The sequence below is a fragment of the Mytilus californianus genome, unplaced genomic scaffold (genome assembly GCF_021869535.1).
Source record: "Mytilus californianus isolate M0D057914Y unplaced genomic scaffold, xbMytCali1.0.p SCAF_3, whole genome shotgun sequence".
NCBI lineage: Eukaryota > Metazoa > Mollusca > Bivalvia > Mytilida > Mytilidae > Mytilus > Mytilus californianus.
This window is the reverse complement of record NW_026262679.1, coordinates 128729127-128743800: the sequence shown is the minus strand read 5'-3', so window position 1 is coordinate 128743800 and position 14674 is coordinate 128729127. Positions and strand designations below refer to the sequence as shown.

General features: G+C 32.6%; 1 protein-coding gene across 1 annotated transcript in view; it reads right to left on the bottom strand.

Moving 5' to 3' along the window:
* Nucleotides 1-834: 834 nt before the first annotated feature.
* Nucleotides 835-14674, bottom strand: part of LOC127736173 (structural maintenance of chromosomes protein 5-like) — a 33158-nt gene continuing 19318 nt past the window's right edge. Inside the window, exons 17-25 of the mRNA XM_052246737.1 lie at nt 14213-14280; nt 13447-13570; nt 11676-11798; nt 10616-10741; nt 9866-9961; nt 6918-7145; nt 6031-6210; nt 5269-5364; nt 835-2654 (exon numbers count right to left, since the gene is read on the bottom strand). Of these exons, the coding sequence (XP_052102697.1) occupies nt 2523-2654; nt 5269-5364; nt 6031-6210; nt 6918-7145; nt 9866-9961; nt 10616-10741; nt 11676-11798; nt 13447-13570; nt 14213-14280 (1173 nt within the window). The 3' untranslated portion in view covers nt 835-2522. The remainder of the gene's footprint in view (nt 2655-5268; nt 5365-6030; nt 6211-6917; nt 7146-9865; nt 9962-10615; nt 10742-11675; nt 11799-13446; nt 13571-14212; nt 14281-14674) is intronic.

Sequence of the window (14674 nt, the reverse complement as noted above, 5' to 3'; positions counted from 1 at the left end):
GTTTTTGTGATTTTGTCTGTTTATAAGATACTATAAGTAATAGATCCACTGTAGTTGGTGTTTGGAATGATTGTAAGGTGCAAGTTTTGCAGGCTTTATCTGACCTTGACCTCAATTTCATGTTTTATTGGTCAATATTAAGTTTTCATGGTAATGTCTGTTTCTCAGATACTATAAGCAATATGCCAACTATATTTGGTGTATGGTTTGATTGCATGTGTACATGTTGTCTATTCGGGTTCATTTAGCCTTGACCTCATTATAATAGTTCATTGGTCGATGTTCAGTTTGCATAATTAGGTCAGTTTCTCAGATACTATAAACAATAGGCCAACTATATTTGGTGTATGATATGATTGTGAAGTGTACACGTCTGTCTGGCAGGGTTAAGCTAACCTTGACCCCAATCACATGGATCATTGATTATGTTAAGTTAATGTGATATTTGTAGTAAAACCTTCATAATATACCCGGTAGACTTTTCACATAAGTTCTATCACAATATGTTAAGCTGGTAAGACATTTTAGTGTGTGCACTCATGTTGCAATATAGCCTCAACTCTTAGAGTGATGATAATAGATCTACCCTTTCTCAATATACCCTCTGTTTCATTTCAAGTGGCAGTTCAAAATTTCCAGTCAACTTATCTGCTGGGCAATTTATTCTTGAGGCCTTATGCGACTTCTGGCGTGGAGAGAATTAAGGTTAAGGTAAGGATTTACTCTGAATATGCAGGAAATTTTTGACACTTGACAAACAATCAGTTAGTACTATCAAAATGATTTTGTCAGTACACAACTTCCATCAAGGAAATATTAATAAGGAAACAACAGTAAAGTTCAACAATTTAATGCACTATTGACTACAAACATTGCACTTTCTTCCAAAACCCAACATCAAATAATTATATTTGGCACATCACAAACACCTTTCGCTTTACTCTCCTTCAATAAAAAAGTAAAAACAAAAAAACACTAGAAAATACACTTATCCTCCCAGTACTTACTCACAAAAAACACTAGAAAATACTTTTATCATCTCAGTACTTGCTCCGAGGATGCACTTTCCATGGTCCTTGAACTTATTTAGATTATAATGCATAACACAGCATTATATGGCAGTAAAATTTTGTGTTGAAACTTGCATATGGCAATAAGTAACATTGTGATATTCATAACCTGCTGTTTTTTTTCACTCTCTCTCTTCCTTTTTTTTCAAAGAGCAGGTGAGCAAATAATAAATGTTGTTTTTGTGCACCATTATCCTTGCACACTCTCAAAATGACATAACTAACATCAAATTCGTCATATCATGTCAATTATTTATGATTCAATCCTACTTTTATGCTTTTTTGAATGATCATCATTCATGCAAAAATTACTTTTTGTTTTTTTAAAATTCAGTGTATAATTTACAATTTAACAACCTTCATGGCTTAACAATGAGTAGATCCTTGTAAAAATAATTATAAAATTAAAAATCTGAAGGATGATAATACCAAGCATAACTGTGAATAGTAAGATGATCATTAGTTTAGAAACACTATGTTGTTCTTGTTGAAATGTCAAAAATAGTTCTTATCATACCTCCATCTTGTACAACAGCACCAAATGTTTTTCTAAAAAAATTAAAACGGTCTTTCAAAACCTAAATTTCTATAATAGTGATAATTTGATCAAATGAAATTTAAAGTTTGAATATATCAAAGTAAGAGGTATTTTTGGCTTTTCTATAAATATTCTACGGCAATGATTCTGTTTTACTTTAAGAAAAAAATATAGATGTACATAAATATTCCTCTGCTTTTGAATCAAAATAAAATTTCCCTAACAATGTACTGCCATTTTTTTGGTGTAAAGCTGATTTCCTTATCCTTCTATTTAAAACTCTGCATGATTACAAAGCATGAATTCAATAATTTAGCACATCACACCTACCTGGGTGTCAACGATAAATAAACATTTAGATAACAACCTGGAAGCCAAGAAAGAGCAAACCAGGTAACTAAGGCAACATTTAAAAAAACAATATATTCCAAAACGTAATTATTTTTTTTCATTTTTTCTTTCTATAAAATATCAATATTTTAAATTTTAACATTTGATCTCACCATTTTTTTTTCAATTTTCGTTACTGATGATATTTAACAAATTTACTGAAAGCCATAAACTAATATCTGGTTCAAATATATGCTGGAAAAATTACCAGATACTTAGGGAAAGGCAAATGATATTTTTTACCCTTGCTTTATTCACATATAAACAGATATCCTGAAATTAATGGGTGGAATTAGCTCTTCATTAAAGTCTTAACTTTTTCGTGTTTAGTCTTTTGATCTTTAAATACAACTCCCTCTCTTCTAGAATCCAAAATTCTAGATATGATTAAAATCTCATCATTTAAACTTCTGTTCTTTGATTCCTCTCTATGTTTAACTAATAGTCGTACAAAGTTCTCCCCGTCATAAGTTAAACTCTCTTCAAAAGATCTCTCCTCCTCCATCAGCTCTATAGTCAGAAATTTATTCATCTTCCAGTCTTTTTCTCCTCCTGAGGAATTTTTTGAGATTCCATTCTGTATGGTTTAACATATAAGGTCCATTACATACACATAAAACAGTCATATTGTCTGCATACTCCAAATCTGGTAACAGCTGGGGAAAAAACATAAAGCATATGATGGTTTAACATATTAGGTCTGTTACAAACACATAAAACAGTCATTTTGTCTGCATACTCCAAATCTGGTAACAGCTGGGGAAAAAACATAAAGCATATGATGGTTTAACATATTAGGTCTGTTACAAACACATAATACAGTCATTTTGTCTGCATACTCCAAATCTGGTAACAGCTGGGGAAAAAACATAAAGCATATGATGGTTTAACATATTAGGTCTGTTACAAACACATAATACAGTCATTTTGTCTGCATACTCCAAATCTGGTAACAGCTGGGGAAAAAACATAAAGCATATGATGGTTTAACATACAAGGTCTGTTACAAACACATAAAACAGTCATTTTGTCTGCATATTGCATAATCTTGTAACAGCTGGGGAAAAAAAACATAAAGCATTTAATGGTTTAACATACAAGGTCCGTTACAAACACATAATACAGTCATTTTGTCTGCATACTCAAAATCTGGTAACAGCTGGGAAAAAACAACATGAAGAATTACAAACTGATGAGACCTGGAATCTAGTGCCTCAGCAGAATTTGTAATTTAAATAAAGACCAATTTTCTATGGAATATTATTTCAGGTTACTACCAGTATATACTGATATTTTTCTGCAAAGAATTGTTTTTAATAAAATATAATTTGGTGTTTGGAAAAAGTCTTTCTGAAAAAAAGCCAATAAAATTTATCGACAGTAATGATCATGTTTATACATTATAAGACTTGTTCTAAGGTTAAAACTCAATGGTTAAATTAAATTGTATTTAATACAATTCCACTATTAACAAGAGGCTCTCAAGAGCCTGAATCACTCACCTGTTATTTTTTTGCTTAAATCTTTCATCAATGATTATTTTTGCTTTTTACCCATATGTTCCATTTTAGCCATAGTGTCTATGTTTTTTGACGTACAAGGAAATGAAATACAAAATTTATACTAGATTCTTTTGAGAAGATTTTTCAAGTTAAAAAACATAAAAAAACTTGTGTAAAATTGTCCTTAAAGGGCAATAACTCCTTAAGGGGTCAATTGACAATTGTGGTCATATAAACTATTTTGTAGATCTTACTTTGCTGAACATTTTTGCTGTTTACAGTTTATCTTTATCTTCAATAATATTCAAGATAATAACCAAAAACTGCAAAATTTCCTTAAAACAACCAATTTAGTGGCAGCAACCCAACAATGGGTTATTCGGTGTGTCTGAAAATTTCAGGGCTGATAGATCTTGACCTTTTGAACATTTCAACCCTGTCAGATTTGCTCTAAATGCTTTAGTTTCTGAGATATAAGCCAAAAACTGCATTTCCCCCCTATGTTCTATTTTTAGCCATGGCGGCCATGTTTGTTGATGGATCAAAATTTCAGATACATTTCATAAACTAGATTCCTAAAGGAACATTCATTCAAAGTAAAGAAGTATTAGGCACAATAGTTTCAGAAGAGAAGATTTTTAAATGTTAGCAAACTTGATGAACACATTTCGTAAAATTGTCTTTAAAGGGCAATAACTCCTTAAGGGGTCAATTGACAAATTTGGTCATTTAACTTTTCTGTAGATCTTACTTTGCTGAACATTATTGCTGTTTACAGTTTATATCTATCTATAATAATATTCAAGATAATAACAACTAGAGGCTCTCAAGAGCCTGTGTCGCTCACCTGTATTTACTGATGCTTTGGAAATCATGTAAAATAAGGTTAAAATCATAATTCATAGTATTAGATATTAGATATTATAATGATATCTAAGATAATAACAAAAAACTGCAAAATTTTTGTAAAATTACTAACTTAGGGGCAGAAACCCAACAACGGGTTGTCGGATTTGTCTGAAAATTTCAGGGCAGATAAATCTAAATCTGATGAACATTTTTGCCACCTGTCAGATTCGCTCTAAATGCTTTAGTTTCAGAGATATAAACCAAAAACTGCATTTTACCCCTATGTTCTATTTTTAGCTATAGCCATGGCGGCCATCTTGGTTGGTTGGCGGGGTCATCGGACACATTTTTTAAACTAGATACCCTAATGATGATTGTGGCCAAGTTTGGTTAAATTTGGCCCAGTGGTTTCAGAGGAGATGATTTTTGTAAAAAACTAACGACGACGGATGACGACGACGCCGATGACGACTGACGACGGACGACGGACGCCAAACTGCAAAATTTCCTCAAAACTACCAATTTAGTGGCAGCAACCCAACAATGGGTTGTTCGATTTGTCTGAAAATTTCAGGGCTGATAGATCTTGACCAATTGAACAATTTTACCCATGTCAGATTTGCTCTAAAAGCTTTAGTTTTTGAGATATAAGCAAAAAACTGCATTTGACCCCTATGTTCTATTTTTAGCCATGGCGGCCATGCTTGTCGATGGATCAAAACTTCCGATACAATTTATAAACTAGATACCCTAAGGAACATTTAGTTAAAGTTTGAAGGTATTTGGCCCAGTAGTTTCAGAGGAGAAGATTTTTGAAATAGTTTACGACGACGACAGACGACAGATGCCAAGTGATAGCATAAGCTCCCATGGAGCCCTTTGGGCCCGGTGAGCTAAAAATGGAATTATCTTTACTTACCTTGGGTGTTAATAAGAAATACTGGGATGCTGATCTCCTACAGACAGTCTGTACAACTAATTCAAACACTTTCCTCTCATTAACTGGATCCATACCCTACAGTAACAGTATTATAATCTACACTCTTATGCATTCAGTATTTTCATCTTAAAAACAAACGAGGCAAGGAAGGACAACCTATGAATGAATATTTTACCAACGTTTAGTGCTAAAATTGAAGAATATTTCCACATATTTGAAAACATAAGGGTTCCAATGAAAGATTGAGTATCTAGGGAATGTGGAGGGTAAAATCATAATTTTGATTTAGCTTCATTGTTAATCATCCAGTAATTTTCAAAGTATAAAAGAATTAAAGAAGCTGGTTCTCACAAATCACATTCTATGAATGTATTCTCCTTCTTGGGGTACCAGTTTTCTTGGATCTCATGGTTCCCACCAACCATTTAATTTCTGCCCAACCAAATACACATTTTCCATTCAGATGGAAGGTCTTAATTTTAAAATCACAAATTTAAAATGTTTTCACAAACCTTGAAAATTGAACATAAGTACTTCCTCTGTATTATTTTTGTTTCTTTGAACTGACATTAACCAGTATTGCAATATCGATTTCATACAACCACGAAAATAATCGTTGTAATTTTATTGAACATAAACAAAATCTTCATTGTACTTCCAGAATTTCATTTCAGTTTAAATAGTCTATTATGGTAGTTCACCTCAAATATTACAGATAGGAATGAACAATCATATAAGTACCTGGTTAATTTCATCAACACATCTGAATGGACACTTTGCTAATTCTTGTAATGCCATCATATATAACACTGTAGCCACACTACGTTCACCACCACTCTGATGATGTGGAGTTAGCTCCCTTAGTGACTCAGAATCCCTGAACTTGACCTTGATCTTAATACCGTACTTTTCATAGTCTTCCTGTAATTGAGTAAAATAATATACACTGACATTTAAAAAGCTTGACAATCAAATACATACAGCAGTCAATCTCGTATTCCATTCCCTCACCAATGACCACCTGGTTACAATCAAATAAATACAGCAGTCAATTGTGTATTCCATCCCCCCGATAAAAAGCTTGACAATCAAATACATACAGCAGTTAATCTCGTATTCCATTCCCTCAATAACCACCTGGTTACCATTACAATATTCACTCTCTTTCGAATTTTAGAAAATTTACAAAAATCAATGTACTTTAATCAGATATTGCGTTTTCAGTTGCAAGTTACAAAATCTTGATTGCAATTCTTTTGTGGTAACTGCCACTTGGAATTGTATGATAATCCGCAGAGCACTACAAGTTGCTGTTTAATGTCATCTATCTCTCCCTCCCCTCAATGTTGTCAGGTTTAATAAGTTATGGGAATCCCAAGTGTCTTCAAGATGACGATAACAATCCACAAGCAAATACCAGACAAATCTATATGGTGTTAATAATACAGAGTAGGCAACATAGTTTTGAAGAATTGTTAAAATGCATTATGAAATACCCTGAATGAAGCACTGTCATTCTAAAGCTTAACAATAGTTACTAATCAGTACAGAATGTATGAAGCCATACTTCAATGATTAAACAGACAGGTTTTAACAGACCGGAGCACAACTAGAACAGGAATACATACTGGATTATCTGGTACGTTGAGATCTACTTCACCAGCACAGTTCATACAAGAGAAGAAGTAACTAAAGTTCTCATTGATTCTTTCTATCAATCCCTGTAACGGTTCTAACCATTCCCTCTTGGCTTTCTCAACTTCTTCCTGGTGACCATCTAATTGCTGTTGTCTATTCGTTACGTCTTTTTCTAACTGTGCAATTTCTTTTTTTCTCTGTCTGTATTCTTTAACAACCTAAAATAAAATATATTTTTCAAATTTTGGTTATTGAACATCTTAAGGGAATACGATACAGTAGCAGGGGCAGATAATAACGTTTTCAAATCTTTTCGTGTTGTTTTCGCGACGTTGTTAATCAGAACGTTGTAATTTCGCGAAGTTTCTAATAAGAACGATTACATTTCGCGAAGTCGAGTTAAATGTAGTCACATTTGCGGAAAATCCACTGACGTCATAATTCCGGTTGCGCGAATTTGAAACAAAGTACCTGCTAAGAAAATCGGCCATATCACGTCATAATTCCGGTTGCGCGAATTTGAAACAAAGTACCTGCTAAGAAAATCGACCATATCACGAGAAAATTGTTATATTTATTCATTAATAATGAGGTCAATAGTATTAACTTGAAATGTGAAAAAAATCGAACCACATTCATAATTTTGTATGCGTTTTATTTCATATAGGAAATGAATAAAAGATGTGTAAATAATAATACGTCGATGAGACAGAAATCCAATTACACAAAAAGCCCAATAAGTAATTTAGATATCAACGTACTGTCTTGATCAAAACATAGTATCTACACCATTTTGCAAACTCTAAATCGTATGGAAAATTTTACAGATAAATTTAACAGAGACTATCAACAAAATGACAAATAGCATGATAAATAAAGACAACGCCCAATACTGTTCCTGACTTTGAATAAGTACACTAAAAAGTTAAACGGCATTTTTAGAATTTAACCCAGTGGAATATATATGTGTATATGTGTATGAAAAAGAACTTTCAGTTAAAAAGACACAGTTATAAGCCCCGTATTATAGACGGAATGACAGACAGAAGGACGGACGGACATACAGACAGGGGTAAAACAATATGCCCCCCCCCCCCCCAACAACGGAATTGGGGGGAGGGGTATAGAAATACCCTGAAGACAAGCTTACGCAACTTATCTATTGATACAGAATAATGCAATTTCATGCTCTAATACCGACTGCTGTACTTCCTATGAAATGTTTAACTACACCGTAATTGACTATATTGAGATAATTACGACATGAATTTGCTCGAAACAGCTCTAAATATTCACTTTTTAAACATGTTCAGAGTAGTTCTAAGCTGATCCGAGCTAATGTGGGTATGGTATTGTGTTCATATAATGCCTATATAGTAGGCCGTTAGTTTTCTTGTTTAAATTGATAACATTTTTATGTCGGGGCTTTTTAAAGCTGACTTTACAGTGTGGCTTTTTTTTTTGTTGAAAGCCGTACGGTGACCCGCAATTTCGTTCATCTTTGAACTATGGTTGATAGTTGTTCTCATTGGCAATGATACCAACTGTCCTTATCTTTATAGTATCCCACTTACTTTATAATTGTTTCATATTTTGTCATGTCGGGGCTATTTGAATAATTGAAATTATGCCCAAGTTGTGTTGTCTACATGAGTTGACGGACAAATGTCGGACAGAGATGCAAATTTTTTTTTTATCAGATTTATCTTTTTTGTTTCCGCACTTTTCTTTTCTAAAAGTATTTGATTTTTGTATCCAAGTTTCGTAACAATTCATAAAAGTTTGGCAAATATGTTATGCTATTTTACGAGTAACCAGCTTTGAAATTTTGATGATTAATACATTGTATCATTGTTTCCGAAAAAAACCTTGGCTATACCAATGAACTTGACAGCCTAATCGTGAACGGCGGGAATGATTTCACAACGTTATTGCGATTAAAACTTATTTCAACGTAGTTTAGCGCCCTATTGGCAACCTATTGGTTTGTCATTACAAAATCAAGGTTTATTGCTTTTATTGAAAAAACAAGCACATGGACCCTCAGTTTTTTCTTTTGCAATCAGTCAAATAATGTTTAAAGAACGCTCCGCCAAAATTTAAAGAAAAAATCAACGATCGAACTTTTTCTGCACTTCTGAAAAGACGCAAAAATATTGCTAATTTCTTTATTTCACTAATAGTAATATAAATTCTGAAATAATCATTTGGTTTAACTTTAAACTTGTTACAGAATGGTCATGCCATGGACCAAGGGAACATTTTACAAAAAAACCGGTTAAGTTATGACTGTTCGTTCAAAAGTATTGTAACTTTCCTTAAAAGTCCTTTTTTGTGAAATTTCAGGGTTTTCGCTCCAAATATGCAAATTTCGAACCAAATTATCTCAAAAAATAAGTCATGAAGGTATATTTTTCTTTGCATATTTCAAAAGTACACATCGAAATTGACCTTGAACCAAAATTTCAAGAAAAAATCAACGAGGAATCTCTACTGTATCGTATGCCCTTAAGGCTAGTATATCAAACTTATTCGTTAGGAAAACATGCCTACAACAAATAACTTCACAGGGTTTGGACAAAGAAGTTGGTCAAGTCAAAGGAAAAAGATAGACAGCCAGATTCCTATGTGTCTGGTTGAGAGATTTAACAAGAAGAGACATCCTATGCCTTTCATTTAAACAGAACAGGACTTGACTATTTATGAATCTGTAACAGAAAAACAAATCATAAATTGTTTCAGATATAATAGACAGCTGTGCCACGAATAGGAAGAGACATTCATGAGTCCAAACAACAGTGTACAATTTTGCAGCAGTTATGTTAAAGTGCTATTGTGTACGTTGAAATACCAAGTTTCATGAACAAACAATTTTCTTTGAAATTAGTGAGTGAATCTCAAAACACTGAATTGTATATCTACCAGCTAAATGACTTACTCTTTCATCTGTCTGGAACAATGAATCAGCCCTAGCTTGTTGTTCATGAATGGCAGCATCAATCTCATCTAAAGTTGAGGGACAACTTTCAAAGCTCTAAAAAATAAAATTGAATAGATGTAAAAATAATGGGTTTTTTTCATGACTGATTACTATAGCTGCTATGACCTTGCATTTGATTTAGTTATCTCAATTCAAGATACTTTCATCCAATATTTGGTTGAGATTTGATTTTTGACTAAAAGCATGTAATGAAACTGAAATAGTGACACCAAAACATCTCTCAACTGTGCTGACAAGTTCTTAAGCTTTATTTCCTAAATTTCTGTTTATATTGTTTGCATTATATTACATAATCTCATTTCCTTCATTACTGTATTAATTTACTGGTTTCATTAATAGTAGAATCTCTTGATAACTGAAAACAAATGTCACCTGATAACCAGGATCAGTCTGGTTTTAAAATTTTAATAATTTGATAATTTTGTTTTTTCTCCTTCGTAACGAAACAAGGCCAGCAAACTTTAAACAATTTTAAAAATTGACAATAATTTAAATCTTGATATCATATTACTGACTATAAATAAAAACCATAAATTTGGGTATTGTAAGACAGTATAATGGTGTAAATAAAAAAGTCTATTCTATCCCATGTACTCAGACTGTTAATCATATAGTATGTGAATATGTTTTTGAATATGTTTTGCATGTATTAGGACAAACCTATACAAGAACCCTGACCATCTTTACCTGTCTTAGTTCTGGAGACAGTTCACTATCTACATCTGTATTTGTAACATGTTTGGCTGCCTGTAACAATCTCTTTGCCATTTCTTTGGCAGTTTTAACCTTCTCTTTTATTTCTTCAAATGCTCTCTACAGTATAACAAAGATAAATTCACTATTTATCAATTATGCACAGAAATTTTTATCAGTCCACTGAGTTATACTTAACTGGAAGTGTCGGAACGACACGAATGGCCCCACTCACAAAAAAAGCTGGAAGCCTTTTTAGGAGTGGAAATTTGATAATTTCGGCAAAAATCGGCCGAGTGGAACGAAACGTAAACTCGATCTGTAACTCATCATAGTAGACTCGCATACTAAAAATCAGCTTAATATGTGAAGGTATTTAGAAAAAAAAGTCTGTATAATTTTAATTTATCAAAATTTTCAGTTCAAAGCCCATAAATTCGGCAAAAATCAGCGGTGCGGAACCAAATGTAAAATCAATTTGTAACTCATTATAGTAGACTCACATACTAAAAATCACTTCAATATGTGAAGTAGTTAAGAAAAAAAGTCTGAATAACTGTTATTTTCACGAAATTTTCAAAGTTCAAAGCCCGTAATTTCGGCAAAAATCAGCGGAGAGGAACCAAACAGAAACTCGATCTGTAACTCAATGTTTATTTGAATCAGCAGTTCAAGGTAATTGATTTATTGATAGTTGCATAAAGTCCAACATCTAATATATGAATTTGAAGTATCCATAAAATGGTGAGGACATTTTATTGTAACTGTATAGCTTTCCAAACTTTGTTGTATTACTTGTAAGATTTTCCTCTTAATATTGACATTTTGAGTTAAAAATTATTTAGTCAATGTATGTGGTGAGTCAGTGTTCAATCTTTCCTGTTCTCCAGTCTAACAATAACTGACTAGAAAATAATACTCCAAAATTTGTTTGGAGTCCAACTAAATCAAGATTTTAATCAACCATTATGGTAATAAAATAATAAGCAACTAAAACAACTGAGTACTTCAAATCGAAATATGGATGTTCAGATTATATGAAAGAGATCTTTACCTCAAAATTCTGTAATACTCCTGATTGTTCTCTAAGCTCTTCTTCAACCTGTTCTTGTTCATGAATAAACATGGCTTGTCTTAACCCTAAACGGACTTTCTCTGTACTCAATTCTATACATTTCTAAAAAAGAAACACACACATATATACAGGGTACTATATATAAATGTATATAGAAATTGCACTTACCTTTCTTCTTTTCATTGAGCTTACTGTACTTAATTACAATCTTAAGTATGAACTAGTGTTACTTTGTATAGTATAAACTACTGACATGAAGTTATTATGAAGTTTTAACATAAAATGTAGGTGTGAAGTTTGACCTTAAAACATTTCCAGTTTGGTCAAAATCATAATTTGACATATACTTCAAAAAGTTCTCTTCACAAGCTTGAAGTTGATGTGACTGCAACATCAAGGTAAACTACATCAAAACTTCAGCAGGATAGAAGAATAGATGGACAGATTGATGAAAAGACACAGAGATAAAAAATAATGTTCCCCTCTACTATTATAGGCGGGCATAAAAACATTCTTCAATAAACCTTCTATAACTATTTGGTAGAAATTGAAACCAAGCAGTGTAAATACAACAATCAATAGATAAAGAACAATAAACCCAAATATCATAAAATAAAGAATAGGTGTCCTTAGAACAAAAAGCTCCCCCCCCCACCCCAACCTAACTATCAAATTTCCATATTAAGTTTACCATGAAATCTTGGTCAAACTCTGATTTTGCATATATTTTAAAAAGTCAATATGTGTTTCAAGCTGATGTGACAATAACTTCATGGAAAACTACCTCAACCTAAAACTTTAACCTGAAAAAGGACGAACTATGGAACATACGCAAAGATGAGAAAACATAATGGCCTCCATACTATCATAGGCAGGGCATAATGAAAATAATACTAAAATAAACTGTTACCACAGAGATATGTCTCGCCTATTTTTTATTTTGATAATGCAAATGTTGAAATTAAAATAGCAATACTTTAACATGTAAGTTATGCAAATATTCAGTCAATGAACCATGATTGAAGGTACAGGGCTACACAATCTCCATGGAAATGAGATGTGCCAAATCTAATACAACTGCATATTAAATACCATTGACTTTTCATAAGTCGTTCCCTTTAAACAAACCTAAACACAAACATTAACTTGTAAACTATGAAAAAGTTTCAAAGTCAATGAACAATGATGAGGGGGTGGGGCTATATAATCTCCATGGAAATGAAACTTACATATGCCAATACATTTGCATACCAAATGTCATTGACTTAACATTAGTGGTTCCCCATAAACTGACCTAATCACAAACTAATACATGTAAACTAAGCAAAAGTTTCAAAGTCAATAGACCATGACTGAGGGGTAGGGACCAAATATTCTCCATGGAAATGAGATGTGCTAATGCTTATACAACATCATACCAATTATCATTGACTTACCACTAACAGTTCCCCTTAAACTGACCATGACTGAGAGGGTGGGACCAAATAATCTTCATGGTAATGAGATGTACCAATGCTAATACAACTGCATACCAAATATCATTGACCTACCACTAGTGATTCACCATAAACTAGACCTAATCACAAAGTAATACATTGTTGACGCCGCTGCCGCCACTGAAAACAGCATACTTCATCAAGGCAAGACAACCAGACAAGGAACACCTGTCCAAAAGTTCAGCATATTACTGTCAATAAGGTAGTCATTATTTAGGGGGTCTGAATGCTATTGTTTTAGATAATTTTTTTACCCTTGTATTGTCTTTCAACTTCTGTAGTGATGTACATTTTTTCTTATTGTATCCACGGATTTCTTTTAAAGCACTTTCTTCCTCTGTCTGTAAATTAACAGCCTCAGCTTCTTCTGTTCTCATTCTAACAACAAAAGAATCATTATAAGTCCTAAGTCAGAAACCTGTTGTTCAGTGGTTTTACAGTCATTTTTGGGGCCCTTTATGGCTTGCTGTTCTGTGTGAGCCAAGGATCTGTGTTGAAGACCTATAATGGTTTACTATTACAAATTGTGACTTGGATGGAGAGTGGTCTCATTGGCACTCATACCACATCTTCTTATATCTATATATGTGAAAATACCTCCTTGTTTAAAATATTAAATTTTTTAAAACAATTTAATTGGATTAATTTCTTTTTTTTTTTTCATCTTTGCTTTGGTGTCTTTATATCTGTTATATATTTTCTGGAGTTATTCCTACATCTTCTACTGCTAGCATGCAGATTTAATAGTATAAACTATCATTCTTATTTATAATACCACTTAGTTATCTTACTACCACTTCATTTTAATTCTGGTGGATGGTTGTCTCATAGGCAATCATACCAAATCTCCTCATTTTTATATTATAGTATCAAATTTCCGACTGAAAAAACATAATTTGAAAACAAAGAAATATCAAACAAAGTCTTGGCTTATTGCTGATCGGTCCACTTTTAATAAATAAAATTTATTTGAATGATTTATGAAACTAATCAACTTTAAATTGTACGTTTCAGACAAACCTTTGAATCTTAGAATCAATCTGGGACTGAAGTCTTTTCTTGACATCTTTTTTCTGACTTAATTCTTTCTGCAACATGACAAATAATTTAGATTAAAAACTGCTTTTGTTTATATTTTCAGATGGCATTACTGTCAGAAAACTAACCCCATTACACAACACAATTATAACTTGAAAATTAATATTCAAGAGACTGATTTAAAATCATTAAATTGCAATTAATGTTAGTGCAAATAAGTTTGTAGACAATACTGACATATACCAAATAGCATTGCTTACAACCACTTCATTTGAACTCTGGTGGATAGTTGACTCATGGCAAACATACCACATCTCCTTATTTCTATATTCACGTATACTCCTGAATATGCGAAGCTGCATTTTGACCTTTTTATATCTCATTTCTGAAATTGGAGGAACAAGGGCCCCTTGATTCAAACTGAAATTACCTTATCAAATTACA